General features: G+C 47.9%; 1 protein-coding gene across 1 annotated transcript in view; it reads right to left on the bottom strand.

Moving 5' to 3' along the window:
* Window positions 1–26,390, bottom strand: part of fstl4 (follistatin-like 4) — a 63,436-nt gene that overhangs the window by 27,007 nt on the left and 10,039 nt on the right. Inside the window, exons 3-7 of the mRNA XM_084683484.1 lie at window positions 7,507–7,874; window positions 7,187–7,307; window positions 5,028–5,040; window positions 3,015–3,113; window positions 872–1,002 (exon numbers count right to left, since the gene is read on the bottom strand). Of these exons, the coding sequence (XP_084539610.1) occupies window positions 872–1,002; window positions 3,015–3,113; window positions 5,028–5,040; window positions 7,187–7,307; window positions 7,507–7,874 (732 nt within the window). The remainder of the gene's footprint in view (window positions 1–871; window positions 1,003–3,014; window positions 3,114–5,027; window positions 5,041–7,186; window positions 7,308–7,506; window positions 7,875–26,390) is intronic.

Below are 26,390 nucleotides of genomic sequence, written 5' to 3'. Positions count from 1 at the left end.
CCTGAGTACAAGAGGAACAAGGAGTCATTATTCCAGAGCGGCGCTCGGAATAAAAACACAAAGCTGACGAAAACAATAAAGCTTTAAAAAAAGATAACAAAAACAAAATATGGAGGAAACAAAAAAGTGAACTATTTACCAGAGATGAAGGGGAGGGAGAGGAGGGGGGAGGGGGGAGAGATGAAGCACAGTGTTTAGCTTCAGTCCCTTGCGGAGGGCGAGGTGGTGAAGGATTCTACCCGGGCCCGTTGTCTCACTGATCTGTACCCAGATCCACAACACCTGCTAATGAAGCCCGTTTCACAAACTGACACAGAGCGAGAGAGCACTTATCTAGCAGTAAGACCTCCCGCTTAACGCCAACCGATGCCAAGCTTTCCTCAGGAAATTACACGCAAGGTTTTTATGCCATGTTTTTGTTAAAAATACAAGAGTTGAACAATGTTAAATGAATGGAAATTACAGCATTAAAGTGTTTCTAAAGCTGTCGCAAAAGAATTGCTTCGTTGCTTAACAGATTATATGGATATCAGTGTTGTAATCTGTTTCATTACAGACATAAAGGTAACAATAACTTAAAGCATGAAGTCGTTTGAGTTTTTTAATATCCGTCTGCACTGGGCGACGTCTTCTGAATAGAGATTAGATGTTATTATTAGATGCTGTTATCGAACAGACAGACACTACTTTCTCTTTCCTCTCACCCTTAAGCAATAATCGTTGAGGGAGGGAGAGAGATGGAGGGAGGTGGAGAGACAGAGAATGAGAGATAAACAGAAAAGGAGACTGATGGAATAGGTCCCAAGTTTATCTGGACCTCCTCTGAAGAGCCTTGTCTGAGAGGAACAGCAGTTCGGTCGGACAGACAAACGTCCTCTGCTCCTCCTGTCCCGCGGGCGCCCGTCAGGGGACGACAAGGTGAAGCAGGCGAGCGCGCAGCTCGTCCGACAGCGTTTGAGGAAACACATCACTGACGTCTGAAAACACAGCCTTTCATTGGGCCTGGAAGGAGAGCGCGGAGAAGGTCATCTCACTTGGACCCTGTGGTGAAGCCACTATTCTCTCACCACCTCTCTACACTCTTCCATTCACCTTCCTTTTCTCCTCTACCTCGGTCTCTTTCTTTCTCTCTGCATGTGTCTCTCTGAATTGACCCCCCTCTCCCACATAGTTATTTTATTCTCTGCTCTTGATGCATGATGATGCCCAGCCTTGCATGGCTGTGTCCAGCCTCTGGTGCGCTCCTCTCTCTGTGACAGGCCGTCTCTGGAGGAGGGGAGCCCTCACTGAACTGCTCCTCCCAAGGCTCCTAACATTTAGTCTCTCCTGGGAGTGTTTCCCTGTGTCCCTCCGGGGTCTTAGGTTTGTTCAGGTGCAGGGATGTGGGCGTACGTGAAGCCCTCAGTGACACTGCTTGAAACAAAGGGCAGAACTAATACAATTGGATTTGGTTTGATCTCCTGTAACCTTCTCTCCTCCCGCAGTCAGCCCGCGAGCAACACAGGTCCTGCTCTGATCAATACACTACTCAGCTCCCTGCATGAACACTGCATGCTAGCACTGTGTGTGTGTGTGTGTGTGTGTGTGCAGGTGTGTTTGTGTGTGTGTTTGGGCAAGTGTGTGTGTTAGATACCATGCACCAAGTGTTCAATTGTTATCCGCATGAGACGCTGGGCAGCTACACTAGCTCATTAAGGCTGTTTTTCTACCCTTCGTTCTGTCTGGTTTTTTTCCTTTGCCGTCTTAGCTTGTTTCTTTAAAATGTTCCTTCTTTCAAACAGTAGACACACGTGTTTGAAGTGACAGAGCGGAGAGGCGGAGAGAAGAGAGTAGGAGAGAGGGAGAGGAGAGGAGGAGAGAGGGAGAGAGTAAGAGAGGAGGAGAGAGGGAGAGGAGGAGAGGAGGAGAGAGGGAGAGAGTAAGAGAGGAGGAGAGAGGGAGAGGAGGAGAGGAGACAGGAGAGGAGGAGAGGAGGAGAGAGGGAGAGGAGAGGGAGAGAGTAGGAGAGGAGGAGAGAGGGAGAGGAGGAGAGGAGGAGAGGAGGAGAGAGGGAGAGAGTAGGAGAGGAGGAGAGAGGGAGAGGAGGAGAGGAGAGGAGGAGAGGAGGAGAGGAGGAGAGGAGGAGAGGAGGAGAGAGGGAGAGGAGAGTAGGAGAGAGGGAGAGAGTAGGAGAGAGAAGAATCCAGCCCTCCGTACAGGTGGAGCTGAAGGACTGACTAGAGTAGAGAGGCAGACCAGAAGTGGGACGAGGAGAGAGGCAGACAGGAAGTGGGAGGGTGCCTGGGGTCAGGGGTCATGTGTAACCCCAGGACGATGAGACAGGAAGGAGCTCTACCCTTAATTAGACATGTAGAGGAAGGGGGATTTAAACAGAGTTAAAAGAAAGCAGAGAGATGAAAGGATCACACTGTGACCAATGAGAAGAAGAGGAAAGGGTAGGGTGAGGTCATCTGGTCATAATGAAGGAATAATGAGATATTACGGGAGAGATTTGATTTTGAGTTTGCCACCAGAGTTGAAGATTTTACTTTTTTGGGGACACATTTATTATGGTTTATTATGCTGTGTGTGTGAGAGAGAGGGAGTGAGAGAGGGAGAGTCAGAGAGAGGGAGAGGGAGAGCAAGAGAGGCAGAAAGAAAATGTCACAAAGTATGAAATGAAAGACAGAAAGTGACACAGGGCGTGAAATGATTAAACCAACTGCGAGCTGAAGAAAGCAGCTCTCGCTTATATTTCTGGTAAGAGAAGAAAACGCAAAGATCCATTCAGCCAACTTGAGGTAATCTTTTTATATTCGACAGTTCTTTTGGCTCGCCAGCTTTTAATGAGCTTCCAACATTTCCCGCTAATTGGTTTGATTGACAGGTGATGCACTAATGTCCTGGTTTCAAATCTCGTTTATAGATTTATGGATTCATTTCCCACTCTGTTTGTAAGCAAGTGGGTCATAAATCCGAAGACCTAACAGAGATATGGATCAGTGTTTACATCACACTCAGACTCCTCAACAAACCAGGAGTTCTTTTTGATGATGCAACAGCTGGCTGGCTGAGTCCTGCTCTGTCTGGGCTGGTAACAGGGGTGTTCTGGCCTTGTCTGGGAACCACCAGGACTCTGATGCTGATGGCTGTGTTATGCACAAACACACACACACAAACACACACACAAACACACACACACACAAACGGATGCGAGGGGCTGCTGTGTTTGACCTCCACACATATGGTGTCAGTACCCCAACACCACCTACCATCCACCACCGCCACATTTCAACCACAGACCCTCTCGACAACTCTCTCTCCTCCTCCTCCTCCTCTCCCTCTCTTCTCCTCTCCCTCTCTTCCCGCCCCTCTCGTTCTCTCTCTCCCTTCACGTTCCTTTCCCTTCCCTCCTTCCCTCCTTCCCTCCCTCTCTCCCTCTCTCTCCTCCCTCCCCTCTCTCTTTCTCTCTCCGCCTGCGCCCTCTCTCCTCCCTTCCTCTGTCTCACCCTCTCACCAGCCAATTACTCAGATTCTTCCTCCTCTCGCTTTCTTCTCCTCCTGACCTCCCTCCCCCCACCTCCTGCGCTCCCTGTTTCAGCCACTCTATTAATTAGTGCTTACTGCTGACAAAGCCTGGCACTTCCTTGTCTCTATAATTCCTCCATTAACAGGAGCCATGGACAACACATAGACTGAAGACGGGAGGCAGGAAGAGGAGAACGGGCACTATGCCTAGACTAGATGTCTCTCGCTCTCTTTCCACTTTCTCTCTCTATACTCCCTGCCTCTCTCTCTCCCTCTCTCACTCTCTCTAATATAGCAGCACTAACCACTGCATGTGAACTAACTGTTTCTGAAACACGTGCTCGTGATATACTGATTTACTGCTGCGCCTGGGTATATAATAGATATGTTCTGCAAGTGCATTGATCTGGATGTTGAATATCTATTCATCCGAAAACAGCAGTACATCCTAGTGATCCAGTACTTCCATTATCTATGTGTATGTATAATGTATGTGTTCTGTATACATGTTATAATAATAATAATAATAATAATAATAATGTCTATAATGTATACAGTTCAGTAAGTTCAGATTTACACATCGACACATCTCCTCTCTCGCTAAACCTCAAATAGTGTTCCCAGTTAATGCGTCTGTGCTCTGAAAGAAACACGCCCGGTAGAAAAAGTTATTACTGGACCAAACTCAGCCAAATTTACCGCCATGACAGGACTAGGTCTGTTAGACAGGAGAAAACGGTAGCGGTGATGTTGACTAGAGTGGTCTTTGAAAAGAAACGTCACCTTTATCTCTAACCCGACCCCGAGCGCAACCCCGGAAAGATTAGTTGAAAAAAAGCGCTCTGCATTGTAGCGGACAAAGTTTAATAATTTATCTCATCAAAACGTCAGATTATAATCACAAGATTCCGCCCTCCGAAACGTCCTTAAATCGCTTGTGTAGGAAACTTAGTTCCACATAAAGTCTGTATATTTTAATTGCGGAGTTTCGGCCCAGAGGTGCAGGAGGGATAAAGCATTTAAAACACGTGCTTTCCGACAGCTTGGGGCAAAGGTCGACATAGCGACGTCAACGAGAAAAACAACAACGCCATATTTCCGAGTACCACAAAATGCTTAGGGGGCAAAATGAATGTAAATAGCCTACCATCGGAAAATTCGATTATTTTCGAGCAAAGCTGTGGTGTCTAGGGTTTGTGGGTGAAACACTAGCCTTAAGAATATGCTCCAGGGACCCAGCAATCGCTTTATGTCCACAGTTGTGGAAATTAGCTTTGGGCTTGTGGCCACAGTGCCCTTTGTATTATTATTACTTTGTCCAAATGAGAAGATATCCGGGGGTTTCTAATTAGGACTGTCACAAAGTGTATGATATCACCAGTAGTGCGATTCCACTAGGTTAATTAACTTATAAATGCAAAACTGTTTGAAATAAGAAATCTGTTGTGTAACTTTGTTTTTAATTATTCGTTTGTGCTTTATTTTTTGCTTTATAATTATTTTGTTGTTGCTAAATCCACACATATTTAAAAGCTGTTTTTCCAGGTCTCAAGACATACCAACTCCAGAGAACCCCACTCCAAGGCTTCCCCTTTCTGTATTTGGCAACTGGGAGTGATACTGCAGTTCAGACACAGAAAATACTAAATGATCTGATTATAATAACTGATCCACTAAAATGAATCCGAATCATATGTTTCCAACAGCATTTTGCGCTTTTGGAACGATTGGTTCCATGTTAAAAATGTAAAAACGTGGAAATATGTCAAAACAAATCAAAATAATATTTGAGTGGATAAATCCAGACTTTGGTTGCGTCTAGCTAACTAGCGCCTACGCCAAAGTGATTCCACGCTCATTATCTATCTCTGTCCAGATAAGACACCATCCGTGGCCCTCTGAGGGAGAGTAGCCACGACAACCAGCTGAGCTTCCTGGCGTCACGGCATCAACGGTCCCCCGCAGGGAGGAAACAAACATCCCCGGAACTCATCGCACAAACACAGAACACCAGATGTGTCCCCCCCCCCCCCCCAAAAAAAAAAAAAAACGAGTCACCCGCCGTGTTCCATCTCATGTAGCTGAACAGGTAACCTTGAGTTTTACATTGTTCGGCAGATTTTATCTCCCCCCCCACTCCTCCCCTTCACGTCAAAAACACATAAAAACACCTTGACTGGAAACCATCGCGTGCGTTAACGCCATGCGCTGCAATGCCATCTGGATGCTCATACGGAAAACTAACTGGATAATGACAATAGGGGTTCCACTAAAACCAGTCATTACCATGCTTAACGAGTGCTAGGATTTAATGGGCCCAGCTTTTCTGCTAAAGCCTTCAAAATGGCCGCTCGCCATGGCTAATGGGTTGATTTATCTGCCTGGCCCTACTGGATGGTCTTGGCACGCAATTACCACTGGAGCTGGGGCATTCGCTCAGGACTTCAGAGAGCATATCACTCTCTCTCACTACCAGGATGGAGTGAGGAGAGAGAGAGACAGAAAGAGAGAGAGTCAGAGAGAGAGAGACAGAGAGAGAGACAGTGAGAGAGAGACATGGGTAGATGGATAGATAGATGGATGGATAGATGGAGGAAATATGACACGAAAAGAGAGTGAGAGAGTTAAAAGAGGATTCAGATGGATAGTATAGATCGAGAGAGAGAATGGGGGGGGGGGGGGTGGGTGGTGGTAGATTGGACATTGAAACAGACAATAGTGTACAGTCTGATGGACTAAGTGGAACCATGGCGATATTCCGTCTGGTTTCAGAAGACAATTATGGGTTGTGTGATTAGAGCTTATTAGTCTGGATGACCAGGTGCTCTCAACCCAGGAGCAGAGCAACATATAGCCTGAAGATAATGACTGACCGGGGGGGGGGGGGGGGGGGGGGGGTGTTGATGGAGGGAGAGGGGGGTTTGGGTGGAGGGAGAGGGGGGTGAAGGAGTATGAAGGGATGGAAAGAGGGAGAGGATGAAGGGATGGAGAGAGGGATAGGATGAAGGAAGGAGAGCAGGAGGGGGTTTAGGAATGGAGGGATGGAAGGGATGAAGAGATGGAGGGTTTGATATGAGGGTATTACAGGTTTATCAATCTTCATCCTGGCTGATCCCTTCAGCCTGCTAGGAAAGGGCCAGAGAGGAAGAGGGGAGGAGGAGAGGAGAGGAGGAGAGGAGGAGGAGAGGAGGAGGAGAGGTGGAGGGGAGGAGAGGAGGAGGAGAGGAGGAGAGGAGAGGAGGAGGAGAGGTGGAGGGGAGGAGAGGAGGAGGAGAGGTGGAGGGGAGGAGAGGAGGAGAGGAGGAGGAGAGGAGGAGGAGAGGAGGAGGGGAGGAGGAGGAGAGGTGGAGGGGAGGAGAGGGCCAGAGAGGAGGAGGGGAGGAGGAGAGGAGGAGGAGAGGAGAGGAGGAGAGGTGGAGGAGAGGAGGAGGAGAGGAGGAGAGGAGGAGAGGAGAGGAGGAGAGGAGGAGGAGAGGAGGAGGAGAGGAGAGGAGGAGGAGAGGTGGAGGAGAGGAGGAGAGGAGGAGGAGAGGAGAGGAGGAGAGGAGGAGGAGAGGAGAGGAGGAGGAGAGGTGGAGGGGAGGAGAGGGCCAGAGAGGAGGGGAGGAGGATAGGAGGGAAGGAGGCATTGTGGGTGAGAGGGGTGGAGGAGAGGCTGGAGGAGAGGAGGGAGGCTCACGGAAGGCGGTGTAGAACTCGTGCAGAGTGAGCAGCCCATCGTTATTGTAGTCGTCGTAGCGGAGGAGATCCTGCGTGGTGCACTCCAGCATGCTGTCTACCAGATGGTCCTGCTCAGAGATCTGACACACACACACACACACACACACACAGAGAACCCAATTAAAATGTAACATTTCGCATTTCAAAAGGTTAGACTAAATAGGACTAATCATGCGGTGCCACTCCAGTTGGTGAATCAAGCTCACCCTTCGTATACGACACTAGGAACTAGACCCTGTGTATATGACAGTAACTAGCTCCACCCAGAGAGGTGCCCACCTGCTCCAGCTCATCGCTTCCCAAGCGCCCGTCCAGGTTTCTGTCCAAATACGTGAACATGCTGTCTACCAGAGCTCGCCTCTGATCCATGTCTGTCTGACGACCCTGGTCCTGGCCCGGGCGCTGGTCCAGGCCCTGGCCCTGGCCCTGGCCCTGGCCCTGGCCCTGGCCCTGGCCCTGGCCCTGGCCCTGGCCCTGGCCCTGGCCCTGGCCCTGGCCCTGGCCCTGGCCCTGGTCCTGGCCCTGGCCCGGGCGCTGGTCCTGGCCCTGGCCCGGGCGCTGGCCCTGGTCCTGGCCCTGGTCCTGGCCCGGGCGCTGGAGCAGCATGGTCTTCAGTTTGTTATACTCAGCCATACTGCAGGATTCTCCTGGAAGAGACCAGACACACACAAACATTCAATTAACCTGCCATGACGGCAGAGACCTTTCAAGTGCAGCGCAAATTGGCTGCAGAATTAACAGAATTAACCTGAGTTTGTTTAGGTAGAATAATTGTGTGTGTGTGTGTGTGTGAGAGAGAGAGAGAGAGGGTTAATGATCCGTTTGTGCGTGTGTGTGTGTGTGCATAAGTGAGTATGAGTGTGAGCGTGTGTGTGCGTGTGTGGAAGAGTGTTTGTGTGCATACATAATTAGCTTGACAGCATTTCTGCATAGGGGGGCCAATTAATTAGAAGTGAATCCTTGAATCCACATGGAAACAGAAGGTAAACATCCTCGTTTACAACATCTCTCTCACACACACATACACACACACACACTTTTTACAGCTGCTGCAGCAATGTAAGGACCACGCAGTACACCAGACTAATTATCAAACCTTTTGTTCTGTGTGTGTGTGTATGTGTGTAGAGGAAGGAAGAAGGCACAATAAATCATATGCAGAGTGTAGTGGTTCTTCCTGACTTGAAATAAAATTATGCAAACACTGTTTGCCTGCTGTGAGCATCTTTAAAACTCAATGTTGTGTTTCTCTGTCCTTCCCTCTCTTCCCCTCTCTCCATCTCTTCCCCTCTGTCCATCTCTTCCCCTCCCTCCATCTCTTCCCCTCTGTCCATCTCTCTCTCTCTCTTCCTCTCAACTCCCTGCCTCTCATCCTCTCTCCCCCCTGCCTCTCTCTCCATCTCTTCCCCTCTGTCCATCTCTCTCTCTCTCTTCCTCTCAACTCCCTGCCTCTCATCCTCTCTCCCCCCTGCCTCTCTCTCCATCTCTTTCCCTCTGTCCATCTCTCTCTGTCAGACTCTCTCTCTCTCTCTCTCTCTCTCTCTCTCCCTAGCTCTCTCTCTCCCCCGTCTGTCTCTCTCTTGATCTCACACACACAGCAGTGCAGTAGGCCTCATTCTGTCCTTCCTTTTCACCTGCCAGGGTGGCAAACACTGGGAGACAGGATGGAGAAGAGAAGGAGACAAAGAGACAGAGAGACAAAGAGAGAAGGAGAGCCAGAGAGGAGAGAGAGTCGACAGGGCAGGGGGATGGCAGTGCCTTCGTGGTACAAAGTGAGCAAACCAAGAAGAGCTCATTGATATGAATAAGTCATGATCTAACTTGGCTAACTCCAGCATTCGGCCCCCCTGTGAGGGCACCAAACAGAGTCTAACTCACCCCGACGTCTACATCTATCACACACACACACACACACACACACACACACACACGCTCGAACGCACCCACTCTTACACAAACACAAACTGTCTCTTACCAACACACCCCATCTCCCCCTCTTTTTCACCAACCCACAGACACCCACAGACACACACACACACCCCAGCTGGCCAGTTCCCCCCCAGCCCAGTGATCCAGGTTAGGGTCTCCTCACGCGCTGCCCCTGTCGCAGCCTCGTTAGCTACGCTGTCGCACACAGACAGTTCAGCTGTCAGCTCTTGCAGCTCCATAAATGACGCTGGTATGGGCACTGGGATATAATAGTATGCTGGTATGGCTAGTGGGAAGTTTTAATAATACGCTTGTATGGGTGTGAGGACGGAGGAACAGTATGCTATTATGAGTTTAGGGACACAGCCAGATACATCATAGCGGAGCTAGCGGAACATGCGGGCGGAGTCCTGACTTTCAAGTTCCTCAGGAAGGATAATGAAGCACATCTATCTTGCGCCTGGTTGGCTGGGAGGTCAGAGATGATATGGGATAAGTCTCTATGACACGTCATTAATCCAGCCTGGCTCAATTATCAGCTTTTTCTGCCTTTTTTTTTTTTTTTTGCACGGGCAAATCTTGTGACCTTTCACACAGTCTCTGTCTCTCTCACAAGTAAACACACACACACAGCATACGAGCACACACACCCTGCTTTCTCAGCACAGCGATCAAGTCAAGGTCTCGTCTAAATCCCTACTGAGTGTGATCCTTCGTGATGGCGTCGGAAGCGTGAGACGCCTTAGAGGAAGAGGATCATCACCCCGCCGACCTCATCAACATGGCCGCCACCGAAGGACAGAGGAACAAGGGCTTTACATCGATCCACATCCACGCATATGGCGCCCGATTAAAGACCCGCGCTCCTCGTTTCCTGCCGTCTGCCCTGGTTATTCTGCTGACGAGCGAGCGATGGGCGAGCAAGCCCGGAGAACACAGCCTTGTTCTCTCAGAGAGGATTATAACAGTTTTTTTGGGGGGGGGAGTGGAGAGAGAGAGGGCGGGTGAGAGGATAGGAGGGGCGAGCAGGTCGAGGTTTCGGGCTACAATGCTGATCTAACTATTTGTTTTGGTTGGTTCTGCTTTAAGGTTTGAGTCGGGAGACATGCAGAGCTGTGTTTCACTAGTTGTCCTGATGTTGCCGTATCAGAGATGCTTCATGGATGAAAGAAACTTCTAGGAGCGTGTCTGCGGCAGCCCCGTTTGAAATGTCAGCAGCTTAGGTCCTTGAGAGATTTCGACCTGAGGACATGTGTTTGGCACACTCTCCAGCTCAGCTCTGCTGCCCTGCAGACACCAAACAAACAAACAAACAAAAACCAAAAAAAAAAAAAAAAACCTTGAAGTTCAGCCCCTTCTAAATGTCAGATGGAAACCGACTTCCTGCCCTGCAGCAGGAAGTGCAGTGCTGTACGAGGAAGTAAACAAAGCAAGAGACATTTACGGAGCATAACGAGGACGCAAAATCACCAGCCAGAAAGATCTAGAATGTCAAGGAAGGTACTAAGGAAGCTTGTTAGAGCAACAATCTCCCCAGGAACTCTTCAGACTCTTCAGAGAGATGCATCAAAGTCTGCAGGTGTCTCTGGAAGGTCTGAAGGCTCCAGATGTAAGCACAAGTGTGGGTGGGAGGAAACAGGAGTCAAACTTGCAGGAGGAAGATGGAAGCTTGTAAGAGCAAGCAGGAAGTGAGGTGTGTGTGAGGAAGCAGGAAGTGAGGTGTGTGTGAAGAAGCAGGAAGTAAGCATTTATGAGTCATCAAGGGGGGAGGAAGAAGAAAGAGGATGGAAGATGATGCAGGAAGTGAGAATGTAAAGTGGAAGCTTTTGATTGGTCAGAGTCTATATTTGAAATTGCAGCATCCTCAAGAACTCAGTCAAAGATCAGAGAAACGTTTCGACAGCTTAGAAGAAGCAAACCGCTCAGAGAGGAAGCAAAAAAAATCCTCCACTAGTCTGAATACTGGACCTCAAACAAGGCTATTTTCAAATCCTGCTGTGTTAATTGAGCAGCAAATAGACAGGAGTGGGACTTCACAAGCGATGTGTTCAGTTTTGGGGGTGCGGGGGCGTTCTCTAAACGTTATCATACTCACTGCACCTTGGGACTTGAGGAGAGGGAGGATTGATCTGAACGTGAGAGTTACTGAGAGCAGCGAAGACAGACAGGACTCCTTGACTCGACTCCAACTGCACCGGAGCAAACTGCTACTAACACGACATTGCTCCACTCCACTCACCCTACAGCACTTGAGATACTTTTGATTAATTTATTCATTTGCATCCTTGCAGTAGTCAGACGTGAGAACAACCTCCATTATAAGAATAGTAACTTTCATTTATGTCGCACATTTCTCACACCCAGAAATGATTCACAGAGGAGTGTAAAAGAGAAAAATGTTAATGTAAAATGCAGATATACATACATAAATAATCACAAAGACACATTACCCAGAGAGCCATGCAGAGATGCTCAACAATTCACAACATGGAGGGTTAGTCTTAACTCCATATTGTGAAGAGGAAGGGAAGCGGCTTTGCAGTTAGCTATGAAGAGGAGGAGAGGAGAGTGAGAGATGAAAGGAGATGGAGAGAGAGTATGAGAAAAGAGAGAGGTTTTCGGCGTGTAGCAAACGCAATAAATCCTCAATCCGGTTTTTTTTACTGTCAAAATCGAACCGATTCAAACCTGCGCCCAATCCGTCACAGGAACGAGATCAGATTATTAAGATAGCTCTTCAAATCCTAGAGAGGATCAGTTGTCACTTCAATACTTCTATCTAACAACTGGTTCACCTTTAGAGAGCAACTGTTATCATATGTCTGGGACTATATAAAAACCTCTTTGAAATCACTTTCAATATGACCTGCCAGTTAACCGAACACCCACCCTGCCAACATCCCAACCTCCCACGCACACACACACACACACACGCACACACACACACACCTTTCGTTTTCTTCTCTTCTCACCCACATCACACATCTTCACACACACACACACATCTGCAGGGTAAGCTGGCCACATTAATCAACCTTCTCTGTCCTCTGTGGTCCCTGTGCCTGGAGTGGATTTGCTCTCAGGGGAGAGCAGGCTTTAAATGATGAGGCCAGGCTAACTGTTAGCCTGGGCACTCAACTCCCTCCTCTGACCTCCTGCACCCTCCTGCACAACAAACCCTTGAGCCAACTCAATCACCCACTGACAGAGATGGGAAGTACATTTCAAAAGGTTAAAAGTTTTTATTAAAAAATGCAATCGTTTTTTAAAACAAAACTTTTGAAAGAAAGTTTAGAAAAGGTTTTTGTATTATTAAATTTGTTCGAAAGGTTGAAAACCATGGTTGTAAATAATGCCTATATTTCTAAATTGCTTATTCGCTTAGTGGTCTTAATCACGGACAGAAAACGTGAAGAATAAACATGAAACACGAGGCGGATGTTGTGAGTTTGACCAGGAAGAGGGCCTATTCTGGAAGATGAAAGAATATACATTTGTTACAGGAGCTCTGCAGATAAAGATCAATCAGTAATTACCCAGAGAGCTCTCCCATCTCCTCCTCCTCCTTCCTCTGTGAAGTTCCTGGACTTGAATAGGGCCCTCCGCTCAATTAGGCTCCGCCCTCCCCCTCCCTTTGAATGTGGTATTGTCCTCTCCATCATCTTCTTCTTCTCTTGTTTTGGTGCGGGGCTTGCAGCAATCATGTAGAAAGCCGCTGAGTGGCTCTGAAACGGCCGGTATGGATACATTCTCTCTTCTGTTTCCTGGCCATGAGGAAAGAACACTAGCCTTCTCTGTCTCTGATTGGCTCTTAGCTGCTGGATGGTAACTGCTTAGAGAATGGCTGACTGGGGAAGTCATTATGGGAGAGGAAGAGAGAGAGAGAGAAAGAGAGAGATGGACAGAAAGGGAAAGTTCATTTCTCTATATATGTAAAAAGAAAAGAAAAAGTCATTTCCCCCTTTCATCTCTCCTGAGTTTTGCCTTTCATCTCAATTCCACCTCTCGGTGTTTGCTGTAAAGGAGAGCTCTTCGTCTTTCATATTCCCCCTTCCTGCTCTCTCCTCACTACTGCGATGGTGATGATGATAATGATGATGATGATGACAGCGGCGTAGATGACGACTCTGTTGCGTTGTTTCCTGTCGGAGGCCAGGACAGCTCCGACAGGAAGAGGACGTTTGGCTCATCAGACCCTGCCAGCTTCTGTAGCTTGCTGTACCCAAACTCAGACACATCCACCTACTCTCAACACACCTAGACAACACTGAAGTGCAGAATCACCCCTCAGCTCCCTGCTTCTTTGATTGCTGACAAGGTTCTTTTTCAAAAGACTGAAGAAAGGAGATAAAAGTTCTAAAGTTCCTTTTCTTTTTTTTCAGCGCTTCTCCTTTTTTTTCCATTCTAACTCTCCAAGATAGCTCAAAGTGATTACGTTTTATTGTTCTTAATGGACATGTTTGTTATGCAGAGCTGAATAAAAATCACGTCCGTGCATTTAAATTAATGTAGTTCATTCTCGAAGGGCCAAACGATTTGCTCTTTGAAATGTAAGTCACAATCCAATTTAGCAACATAATTGTATAGCTCTAACTGTTGCAATACCAAACAAAGAGATTACTGTGAATATGTGTGAATCAAGGTTGATGAAAGACTACACCTTCTCTGGATTCATCTCAGGTCTTTGCAATCATGGATGTTCCAATTTACTGCTTCACAATTACAATATGCAAATAGAACTTAGTGTCCTCCCGGTGTGTGTGCGCGCATCTGGTAAGGTGTGTGTGTGTGCGTTCTTGTGTGTGTGCGTCTGGTGTGCATGTGTGTGCGTGCACCTCTGGTGCAGGTGTGTGCGCAGTATGTTTGTGTTCTTGTGTGTGTGCGTGTCTGGTGTGTGTGTGTGCGTATACACCGCATAGATGTTTGTACATCACACACACAACGTGTGTATGCGTGTGTGTTTCCCCAGACCCATAGAACTGCTATTAACTGTAACATCTGCCGATGATGGCCGCGATCCCAGTGTTGCTCTGTGGTTGGTTATTGATCCCCTCCCTCCCTCCATCTCTCCCTCCTTCCCTCCCTCCTTCCCTCCCTCCCCACAACTTCAAGGACGCTGTTGGAAGACTGCTCTTATGACCTGTAATATGGGCTGATGCCCCACACACACACGCACACACACACACACACACACACAGGGATGGGTTGCAATCTTCCCATGCTTTCACTGACACACACACAGACAAACTATTAGATTTCTGCACCACAGTTACTGCCATGAAACAGGATTCCTGCTGTAATTGGTAGCAAAGTATTTTTTTTTTTTTACAATAACCTCATGTATGAGAAGACATTAATGAGAAGACAATATTGTCTTTGTAGGAAGATATGGAAGTCCATGTAATGAGAAATATGTCTCTCACACACACGCACAAACACAAATACGCAAATGAGTTCTTTTGTGAGACATTTGTACAGTAGCAGTGGATTGATGATGAATCATTAGTCTTTTACATTTGATGTTTTACACCAAATAGTTTCTCTCTCTCCTTCCCTCCATCCCTCCCTCCCTCTCCTTCTCCCTCTCTCTCTGCCAGAGGAACATTCCCACCAGCAGGAGTCATTAACCAGACTACAGAAGTAATGAAGGAGGAAATTAACCATAAATAAGAACATACAATACACCAACACATAGTTCTGTTATCTCCCACATACACACACTAATACACTCTCACACACTCATAAACTCACGCACACACACACACACACACACACATTCATTACACAACACTATGTAGGTCAGAGACTACAGCAGGGCTACGTCTCTACAGAAACAGAAGAAAAAGCATCCGGTCGGTGTCTCATTGACTATTACTAACGAGATGACCTGAATGGGCTGGTTGAGGGATTCAGACCACACTAGCAGATCACCTATTTATAGAACTGACCACAGCGCAGAATACCGAACAGGTGAATTTATCACTGGGCCAGTGGTTGGGTTGAACAGGACACAGGAGAGGTTCAGGGAACAGCCTATCTTGACTTCAGCTTAGCCTTCAGAGAATACCTTTTTAAAAACTCTGTGACTTTTTAGTGTCACTGCGAAAAATCAGCTTCTGTCTTGTTCTCTCTTAGATCCCAGGAAGTGCTTCTAGGTGAATCCATACCAGGGAAAACTCCTTCTCCTCCTCTTCCTTCCCCAGGCTCCCTTCTCCTCCGCCCCCCTCCTCCCCCACCTGTCACTTCACTCATCAGTCTGAGACTTGAAGCTGCCATGAAAATCCTGTAACTCAAGTTCTTTCACCGGACCTGAGCTGGTTATATTAAACACGGACAAGTCTACACCCTGAAGCTAATACCATCTCCTTTTTACTCCTCCTCCTCCTCTTCCATCCCTTCACCTCCTTCCTTTCTTCCCCTCTACATATCCTCCTCCCCATTCCACAAGCTCTCCCTCTCTCCCCCATCCCTCCCTCTGTCCTCCCCACCCCTCCCCTCCTCACCTCACTTCTTCCTCATCCCTCCCTCCCTCCACTCCCTACCCTCCGACCATTACAGAACTAATTAGGGAACATTAGGAAAGAGTCCATCAACCCAAAGCCTAAATTAAAAACCCCAGACGCAAAAGAGAAGACAAACGTGTTGTCGCGCTCCTTGTGCCTGAAGGCCATATATCTGGATTAGTGTCAGTTTGTGTGATGACAAGAAACAGCCAACAGGTCCCATTGGGAAAGGGAGAGAACGTGAACTGTTTGTGCCGCAAGGACACAGTGGAAGCGTGGTACAGTAATATGACAGGCCTGTGTTCAACTGCAGGCCATACCATGCTGCTCACACACATAAAATCCACTGGAATAGAAACTTGAAATTGTAAAATGGCCGCCAACGATTTGGCTTGTTGTTGTGGATCAAGTGAGAAGAGGTGAGGGGGGGAGATACACAGAGAGAGAGAGAGAGAGAGAGAGAGAGAGAGAGAGAGAGAGAGAGAGAGAGAAAGAGAGAGAGGGGGAGAAAGCGGAAGGGAGGGAAGCAGGGAAGAAAGAGAGGAGAGCGGAGTTAAGGAGAGAGAGAGAAAAAAAAAAAAAAAGAAAGTGTAAATATGTTTCAGGTGCAGCGTTCATAATCACCTGGTAGACCAAAGCGGAAATTGTAATTCTCATTGCAAGGTGTTAGCCTCCTTATGAATCACTTCTGTGCGTTGACATCATCGATCTCAATGTTTAGATACGTCTCATAACACAGAGAAATGTTCCTCCTTCATTTAAAGCAGTGTCTCCGTCTCTCTCACCCTTTCCATATTGACACCTCTCCATCCCTCCCCGCTTCTCTCTGAACTGTCTCTTAAGCAGTCTGAGATAATGATTCGTTGGGGAACAGAACACGTTTCTTTTTAAACATAAACCAATTATCGTCCCAAACAGTAAATCAGGCCTGCAGCATCATCGCTCCTCTCTTGGGAGGAGGAGGAGGAAGTGTTGACGATTAATAATTGGCAGATTAATAATTAATTAGGTTCAAACACCCCTCGAACAAGTTTGAGTTTTTAGAAGACACGGTAGCGTGAATTTAGATTAGTTACGTGATTTTTTTTGTTTCCCAAACAAACAACTATTTCCTTTTGAGGAGATTTGAGAAGGTTGAGAAGATTGTAGCCCATTCAGCATCCCACTTGCCGTATGACTGAGGCTTCAAATATTCCAAGTGTGTGTTTTGACTTTCAAATAAATGGCGGCCGTTATTTTAATATATTTTAATTAGCGGAACAAATCACATTAAGCCTGTCCAATTTTCTGATCTAATCTGTATTGTCTCTTTCATAGACAAGTTCTCAAATATTAAATATATCCAACACTTTGCTGAGAGCCTTGTCTTAAAGAGTTTAAACTGATTTCATGACCAGAAATAACAAATTCACTGTCAGTTTTATAGTTTACTACAATTTAGTCACTTCATTTAGGATACTTTGATTAATACTTTGACTTCAACCGGATAACTGTTTAGACCTGTTATAACTGTGATAACATTGATGTGGATTCAAGAAATCACCTTGAATCGCTCTGTATTGAAGGTATAGTGAAATTAAAGTTGACTACAGTAGATATCGTATTACTGATTCATAGTCCCCTTCCGATGTGATTTTAAAAAATTCTCTCAGGTTTTTGTGCATAAGGTCTGATAAATATCTCTCTATGCCTATTAAAGATAGGAGAGAGGGGGAGGAAAGGAAGATAAGAGGAAGAAATAGAGAGGGAAAAGAGAGAGAGAGGAAAAGAGAGAGAAAGAGGGGAAAAGAGAGAAAGAGAAACGAAAAGTTGTGAGGTTCAACTCAGAAGAGAGAGTTTAGCATTTCCCTGACAATGCAGATTTTTAATTGGCGATTTTGCAGTCATACTTAACACCAACCATAAAGTCAGAAGTTAGAATTTTGCGTCGAGGTGCCGTTGGTTTTCCTCTCATCTGCTTAGGGAGAAGTGATGTGCATCATTAGGCGCTTCAGTTAAACCCTGCTAACGATAATTGAAGTGGTTTATGTGTCGACCGCACGTGTGTGTGTGTGTGTGTGTAAGATCAGGTGGTTGGTGCTGGCTGTGCCAGGTGTTTGAGAAGGCAAGGTCACCAGGGGGGCACCTGTCGCTTCTCCTAACCCAACACATGTCCACCACACCTGGATCAAACACCTCTCACCCCCCCTGAAGAAAAACATTGATAAAAACCTCAGAAAGAGAAAAAGAGCTTCCCAGTCTTACTGGCCTCGTCTGTGTCTGTAATGAAGACCTATTTTCTTTAAGCCTTTCAGGAAACGTTTGAGGCAACATTAGCGGGCCAAGAGTCCCTTATAAAAATCCCTCCTGGTAAAAACTTTGCTTCCAGCCAACTACAATCAGGAAATATTACAGCCTCCGAGATAAGTATTGGAGCTGTAGTAGCTTTGTCTTGTGAGGAGCGGGGGGTGGGGGGTGTGTGGGGGAGGAGGCTGTGATGTTGAAGAAGATCCTGTAGGAGCTAGACCTTGCCCAGGGGGCTTCACACAGCGCAGAAGGATTACCACTCCACTCTGGTGGAGAAGAGAGCAAACATATGTTGAGTTAATGAGTGTATAGGAAGGATGAAGCAGGGAGACAGAGGGGGGAGGGAGAGGGAGGGAGGAGAGAGGAGAGAGAGGGAGAAGGGGGGGAGAGGGAGAAGGGGGAGAGAGAGGGAGAAAGAGGGAGAGAGAGAAGGGGGAGAGAGAGGGAGACAATGACATGGGTAGAGAAATAAATACTTTAAAGCAGAAAGAGATAGTCAAAGCTCCAGTGACAGGAAGTTTGGAGGGTTAGGGTTAGAGCTGTGGAGAGGGAGATCCCTCCCCTCCTCTCCGGATGTTTCCTGGCTCTGAGGAGATAGGGACTCAGACATGAGGTGTAAACATCCTGGACAACTCAGCTAGGGAGTGAACACTGATCTAAAGGCCACCACTCCATCACATTTACCCTCCTCTTCCTCCTCCATCTCTCCACTGGGCTCTGCTGCAGTCCCTTCATGATTTCAGCAGCAAGACAGCCTTTGACACTGTCTCTCTTTCTCTCTCTCTCTCCGTTCCTCGATCTCTCTCTCTCTCCGTTCCTCTGTCCCCTCACCCCATCCTCACCCCCAGGCCCTCCCCCCCACCCACCCAAACTTCCTCCAGCATCAGTGTTCCTGGTGAGCAGGCTGGCAAGTTTGCGAGAACCAGTATGTAAATAATGCAGACCTCAGTGAGGTTCTGCTTCGGCCCTGTAGGGGGGTGAGGGGAGATGGAACAGGGGGAGGGGGGAGAGGGGAGGGGGGAGGGGGGAGAGGGGAGATGGAAGAGGGGGAGGGGGAGGGGGGAGAGGGGAGGGGTAGGGGGGGGAGAGGGGAGAGGGGAGAGGGGAGAGGGAGAGGGAGAGGGAGAGAGGGAGAGGGAGAGGGAGAGGGAGAGGGAGAGGGAGAGGGAGAGGGAGAGGGAGAGGGAGAGGGAGAGAGGGTAGAGGGAGGGAGAGAGGGAGAGAGAGGGAGAGGGGGAAGAGAGAGGGGGAGGGGAGAGAGAGGGGAGAGGGGAGAGAGGAGAGGGGAGAGGGGAGAGGGGAGAGGGGAGAGGGGAGAGGGGAGAGGGGGTACTGGCCCAGATGTCTGAGCACCTGGTGATCCATTTTAAAATGCTGCCAGTTGTCATGCTGCTCACTGCCTGCCCACAATCTGCATCTTTCCCTGTCTGTCTCACTCCCCATCTCTCCCTGACTGTCTCACTCCCCATCTCTCCCTCCCTCTCTCCCTCCCCATCTCACTCTGTCCCTCCACCTCTCTCTCTCTCTTTCCTCTCCCTGTCTGTCCCTCTCTGCCCCCCCCCCCCCCCCCCCCCCAGTTTCCTCCTATGCTGGTGGGGTAAACAGACTGTTTGGGCCGTGTTAAATCAAACCGGAGGGTTTAATTGTCACTTTGGCTGCGGATACTGTTGCTTTTGAGGTTGCTGAAGATGGCAGCTACTGCCCTGTACCAGCTTATCTACACACTACTGTGTGTAAACAACACTGTGTGTGTGTGTGTGTGTGTGTGTGGGGGGGGGGTGGCCAGGGGTTACCTGGTTAGCTAGGTCAACGTACACACAACAGCGGTCTCTTCTGTCAGAGTACTGATGTCAAGTTTTGACATTGGCACTGCTCTGATCACATAAGTGCACATAAGGATATCTAGAGGAGAAGTGTTCAGGTGGTTAGAGTCAAGAAACAGTCAGCGCAAAGTAACCACTCATGTCATCTCCTGTACCAGGCCCAGGGAACAAAACCAATAACAGATCAGACAGGAAGTCTTTCTAGAAGTCTCTGTTCTCCCTCTCCCGTCTCTGTTCCACCCACGCGCTGTGTCGGAGGCTCAATTTAAAGCCTGTTGTCTTGATTGACTGGCGATAGTCATAAAGGAAACGGCTGTCTCGACAATTATCATGTAATCAACGGGGCGAGCGAGCGCAGATGGATCCTTGTTGACGTGGTGACAGATGCATCGCCCCCGGAGACAGGACGCGCCACTTCCTGGTGTACTGACGGGCACGGCATGTGGGGGGGGGGGGGAGGGGTAACCAGGATCACACCAAGGGGACGAGGACTGACGGTGGTGTTGTGGAGGTGACGGATTTATTGTTCTTTTTATTGTTACAGTGTATCGCGGTATCAGATGCGGGATGAAATACTTTGTGGAATCATTCACTCCTTCAGAGACATCATCCACAGTCCCTTCTTCCCTCGGCTTCCTCTATCTCTATAGTCTCTCTCTGTCTCTGTCTCTGTCTCTGTCTCTCTCTCTGTCTCTCTCTCTCTCTCTGTCTCTCTCTCTGTCTCTCTCTCTGTCTCTCTCTCTGTCTCTCTCTCTGTCTCTCTCTCTGTCTCTCTCCCTTCCCCACTCTCCCTCATTTCTACCCCTGTTCACCCTCTCTTCTCTAATTCCCTCTCTCTCCACCCTCTCTCCCCTTGTTCATCCTCTCTTTGCTCATTCCCTCTCCCTCTCCTCTCACCTGACCCTTGTTTGACAGATTCCTGTCTGAGAGGGTTTGAAGTTCTGACTGGTGTGGGTGTGTGTGTGTGTGAGCATGATCGACAACCTGACCAAGCAGACAGTGTGAGCGCATAGGTAACACACACAGCTGGTGTGTGTGCAGACGAAAGGACGACACACACACACACACACACACACAGTTCAGGAGTTCCAGAAAACAGCAGAGTGCCCTGGCAAACACCTGAATAGAGGCCATGTCTTCACGGAGAGCCATGCCGGTGGGATGAAACATCGATAAGGAGTCCTAACGACAGACAGAACATCTGTAGCTCGTCACCCAGTCGTGGATCTGAGCCCGCATGACTGGGCAGGCTCCCCCTCTCCGGTGAGAGAGCGAGGTGGAGCGTGAGTCAGCAGAACTCAGAACGCTGCACTCTGGTCGTCCTCCAGCCCGTCAGTTCTGCTAAAGGCGAGAGAGATCCCGGGTGTGATGTGTGCGAGGGAGGGAACGACCTGCTTGTTGAGCTTGTTGGTGTCGCGAGCTGTCGTCTCTTGCTGTAGTGTTTCTACGGCCTCGCTAAGCTGAGGTACGTGGGGGTCGACCTTAGAGCGAAAACTACGTTACCCAGCATCCCTCTGGCTTCTGGGTAATTAATCAGTCAAGACGGGGAGGCATAAATTGCACACACATACACACACACAAACACACACAGACACACACACAAGTAGCAGGGAGCAGGTAGTGTCCTCGAAGGACAGAGATATTTAGCTTCAAGAGGAGAATTAAGATCTGTCTCAGAAGACTGACTGCTGGAGGTAAACCACAGAGAATCATTCATGGGATTCCCTCTGAGGCCACTTCTCAATGCCTCCCTCTCTTTCTCCCTTTCTCCCTCACCTCTTATCCTTCTACCTTCCTCTATCACTCTTTCCCTCTCTTCCTCCTTTACTTTAGCCTTCGCTCTCCCTCCCCTCATCCCCCTCTTCCTCTCCCCTTCCTCCTTTACCTCTCTCTCTCTCCTCCCTTCATCTCTCACCCTCTCAGGGTGGGGACGCCTGTCCAGACCTGAGTCAATCTGACCACTGAGGAGGAGGAGGAGGAGGAGGGAGGGGGGCTTTGAAGAGGGGTCAGCCAGATCCCCAGGCCTGGCTGACCCCCCCAGTCCTCTCCTCAGACTGATGGAGGGATGAGAGAGGGAGTGGAAGTGAGGAGGAGGGACTCAAAGAGAAAGAGACAGACAGATCCCACAAAGAGAGCGAGAGAGCGAGATAGAGATACAATATATATATATATATATATATATATATATATAGAGAGAGAGAGAGAGAGAGAGAGAGAGAGAGAGAGAGAGAGAGAGAGAGAGAGAGAGAGAGAGAGAGAGAGAGGGAGAGAGAGAGAGAAGGGGATGAGAGAGAGAGAGAGAGAGAGAGAGAGAGAGAGAGAGAGAGAGAGAGAGAGAGAGAGAGAGAGGGGGATGAGAGAGAGAGAGAGAGAGAGAGAGAGAGAGAGAGAGAGAGAGAGAGAGAGAGAGAGAGAGAGAGAGAGAGAGAGAGAGAGAGAGAAGGGGATGAGAGAGAGAGAGAGATTTGGAGAGATAATGGAGGTAATTCTCTGGCTGTGACAAGGCAGCCCTCTTCCTCCTCCAGAGACCCACACTCAAACCAAGAGGATGTGTTCTGTCCATCCAAGATGTTCTCAGGCATCTCCTTGGAGCCGGGCCGTGGCCTTCTCCGTGTAATGTGGACAATTAAAGGAACCGTTTACGATTAAGTTGCAACTTTTGGGCAGAGTATGGAGGTGTTCCTGTGGGTCCTCACCCAGTAGATCATTTCACCCCCACCATCAGCAAACCGCATAAGTCATCCAACTATGATCAATTCTTGATTTCTTTTTCCCTCCCTGGGCTTGCGAGGAACCCCCAGCGAGGCGATGCTAAATGCAATCTATTTGATCTGCTGTGATTCGCTCTCGCGTCTGCTCCTCTTTCATTTGCCTCTCCTTGCGTTCTCTTAATTCCCTCTCCCCCCCCCCCCCGTGACGTTCCTCTGGTGGTCTTGATAAAGCAGAATGTTTCATGCAATCATTTGCAGTTTCAGAGGGGAAATTAACATGCGTAGCATAACGACAAGCCTGGCCTTTAGCAGGAAGTGAGGCTTTGGAGAGGCCTATGGTGAGAGAGAGAGACAGAGAGACAGAGACAGAGACAGAGAGAGAGAGAGAGAGAGAAAGAGAGAGAGAGAGAGAGTCATTTTTTTCTGAAGAGCACTTATTTCCAGTTCTGGGGGGTAAATTGTATCTTTAAATCAGAGAAATAACCAGCATTAAAGCTGTGCATTACAGAATTATGGAAATCAGGCCCTTTGTTTATTTAAAACCTGTAAGTATATTAACAATTCATTCTGAAATAATGCCAAGAGAGGAAAAAATAGGGCTTTCAACGCAGTTGCAAAACAGAGAAGAAAGAAACATTCTGGAAACAAATTTGTCGAAATGCCAGTTTGTTTTGTCCTTGCCTCCAGTTTCCTGTCGGAACTCTTAACGGCCGAGGGTAAAAGAAAGGCGTCCGTGCTGTTTTTAAATGATCTTGAACGTGCAACATTGTTAAAAACCACAGCCTCTCTCTCTCTTAAAAAGCTATAAAAGACATAAACCCTTTCATTGATTGGCAGTATAGTCGGCTTGTGAACGTCCCTCTCTCTCTCCTCAAGCCGTTTTGCTGTTCATTAGACTCTGCGCTAACACAGCACCCAGGCCCAGCAGACGCACAGGAGGACAACAAACATTTATCCTGATGTGTAAACAAGCGAGAAAAGCCACTAGATTCATTGATGTTTCTGTCTAAACCAGAGGAAACGTCCTTCTTTTTGCTATCTAACACACCCTGGGAGAAAGGAGAAAACCTAAGAAGGTGGTCGGGTTCAAAACCCAGAGGTACAGATTGAAATATTTCTTGGATATTTTGCATCGGTCTCAAGGCTGGCTACATTTTATATTTACATTTTCATTCACTTAGCTGATGCTTTGATCCAAAGCTTTGCACAGGGGGATTTGAACCTGTGGCCTTTTGATCTGCAGTCAATTCAAATGCTCAAGCACTAAGCAATACCCATCCCATGTATGCGTCACACTTTAACAGCACGGTTGTTGCTATGTAACTACACTATCCAAGGAAACATAAGCTTTGCTCATCGTCCACGAGTAAATAATGACTGTCCATTTCTTCCCTCTTCTCCTGAGTTATTTATTACGGATACATACGCAGAAACGTGAAGTTCACGAATTAACATTTAGACACTCACATTTACGGTAAATGTCGTCTTTAACAGGCTTCTGAGATTTGGGAGCCAATCACAGGGTCTGTAGTACTCCCAGAGAGGAAGCCACTTATGGTTCTGTGGTGTTAGACAGAGTCTGTGGCATCAGGTCTCCTTGCTACGCTGAGGCCCCAGCATGTGGCACACTGGTTAGTATGTGATAAATGACACTGAGTCCTCTACATTCAAACGTACAGAATGTACAGCAGATTCTCTCTCTCTTTCTACCTCTCAACCTCTCCCCTCTCTCTCTCCCTCTTCATCTCCCCCCCCCTCTCTCTCTCTCTCTCCTCCTCCTCTCCCTCCTCCTCCCTCCTCCCTGTTTCTGCTCCTCCCTCTCTCTCCTTCTACCTCTCTCTCCTCCTCCTCCTCTCTCTCGTCCTCCTCCCTCTCCTCCTCTCTCTGTCCTAGGTATAATTGGGTGACCGGTGTTCTCCTTCAGCTTCCATGTGATGTCAAGACTGCTCACACCTCAGACTGAGACTAACAAGTTGCTGGTACATCCTGCTCCTCCTCTTCCTCCACCCCCTCCCTCCTCATCCTCCATCCCCCTCCACCCCCCTCCTTCCTCAACCCTCCCTCCTCCCCTCTCCTCCACCCTCTCTTCCGCCCACCTGTCCGCTGTTCTCCACGACAACACACTGTCTACCGTCGGCATGTCGCTTGAAAATAACTGCGTTGTTGTGAGTCATGTCTTGAGCCTCACATATATGCTCAGGTGTGTGTTGATGTCGAGATTTGTGTGTGTGTGTGTGAAGTTGAGTGTGTGTGTCTCCTGAAATACCCTCTACATAGCGTGATTTTTTTTTATTATTCTCTCATCATTTGCATCTGTTCCCAAGGCAACAGCTCGGTAGTGTAGTAAAATGTGGAGGTATATCATATCTGCTTGTGTGCTAACCGGTGGCTCCTTGTGCCACTGTTTAAACAGCGGTGTTTGCCCTGCGTTCAAACACGGAACGGAACAAGCAGACGAGAGACAAAGATTAGCTTTGAATCAGACAGCCGTATTGATTACTCTCATCACCTGTAGCTTTGCGATTGTGGTGATATGGAGGTACTTAGCAAACATTAGGATATTGTACTCGCTCAACGATGACAGTATTTTTGCCGCGACTGAGACAGATAGCTCCAGCTCTATATTTAAATGGAACAACAACAGCGGTATTCTTATACCCTTCTCAGCAATCTTAAAGAGATACCTCCTTTCAAAAATTAAAGTTTGCTTCACAGGAAAAAAGTGATGCTAGCTTAAGCGTAGGTCGGCTGTGTGTGTTGACACATTTCATCTCTGCACAGGAATTAGAATAGCCTGGCTCTGCCCTCCTACGTACTTATACTCAATTTAGATTTTGCTTCTGTATAGGTCTGGCCAAGAGATACGGAAGTCAGATGTCTTTAGTTCATTTTCTACCGGCCAATCAGCCAACAGAGAGAGTGGCTGAGAACGATGACGTTGATGTCGTGCGCTAGTTTGTGTTGTAGTTCCGTAATTTCGGCGGAGAAAGATACGAGCGAAACCATTCGGTCCGTTGTGGCAACTGCCGAATATCCATCAGCTGAAGCCGGAGCAAGAAGAAGTTTTGCTGAGTTTTGTTGGTGGCCATGATGTGGCCCTCCTCCCCACGGGGTTCGGGAACTGTTTGATTTTCCAGCTACAGCAGCTAGCTCTGTTACAGTAGTGGTGAAGGAATTGGCTAAGGCGAACGCTAGCGATTGGTTATGGCATATCAAAGTGGCTCTGGGCAGACCCAATAGTTTAAACTTTAACAGAGTAACTACCTGCCTAAAAGGAAGTCAACGCTTGTCAATGGAGCGAGGCCAGACTCTCTGTACAAATGAAATGTACGAGAGTCTGGTTGGGACCAGGCTAGAACTAGCAGTCTTTGCAAATAATTGAATAAGTATAGCCTGTGTAAATCAAGCTTAAGTAAACTTAAGACAAAAATAGAAGGGATTTAATGAGGTAATTCAGAATTAATTTAGTTAATTTCACGGACATTTGATCAGGTGTTGATGAGTGTTGTTGTGGAGGGGGGTTAGCATACAGTCATTAGCACCCGGTAGTTAGCTTTGATGCTAGCTCACTTCATTAGCGATTCAGACGGGGGAGTAAGTGGATGTGTGTGTGTGTGTGCTGTCAGATGACTAAGCTGTGCCCACACACATACATACACACACACACACACACACACACACATCTACCTTCCTTCTGCTTCACGTTGCTTGAATAGTCTGCCAAACCGTGTGTGTGTGGTGTGCAGGCTTTGATAGTAACCTTTAAACAACCTCTCCTCCTGCAGTCACTATCTTATCTGGCACCTAAGTGATTGGTCTAGAGAACAAGTTTGACCGGGACCCAGGTTTAATTGGAATTAAACACAGGCGTAATATGGTGCACTGCACCAATCCTGCTGTTTGATTGACTA

Source organism: Hypomesus nipponensis, chromosome 20 (assembly GCF_054491055.1).
Source record: "Hypomesus nipponensis isolate SF chromosome 20, ASM5449105v1, whole genome shotgun sequence".
In the NCBI taxonomy this organism is placed as follows: Eukaryota; Metazoa; Chordata; class Actinopteri; order Osmeriformes; family Osmeridae; genus Hypomesus; species Hypomesus nipponensis.
Note: the sequence above shows the minus strand (reverse complement) of the source record. Positions and strands in the feature narration are given on the sequence as shown.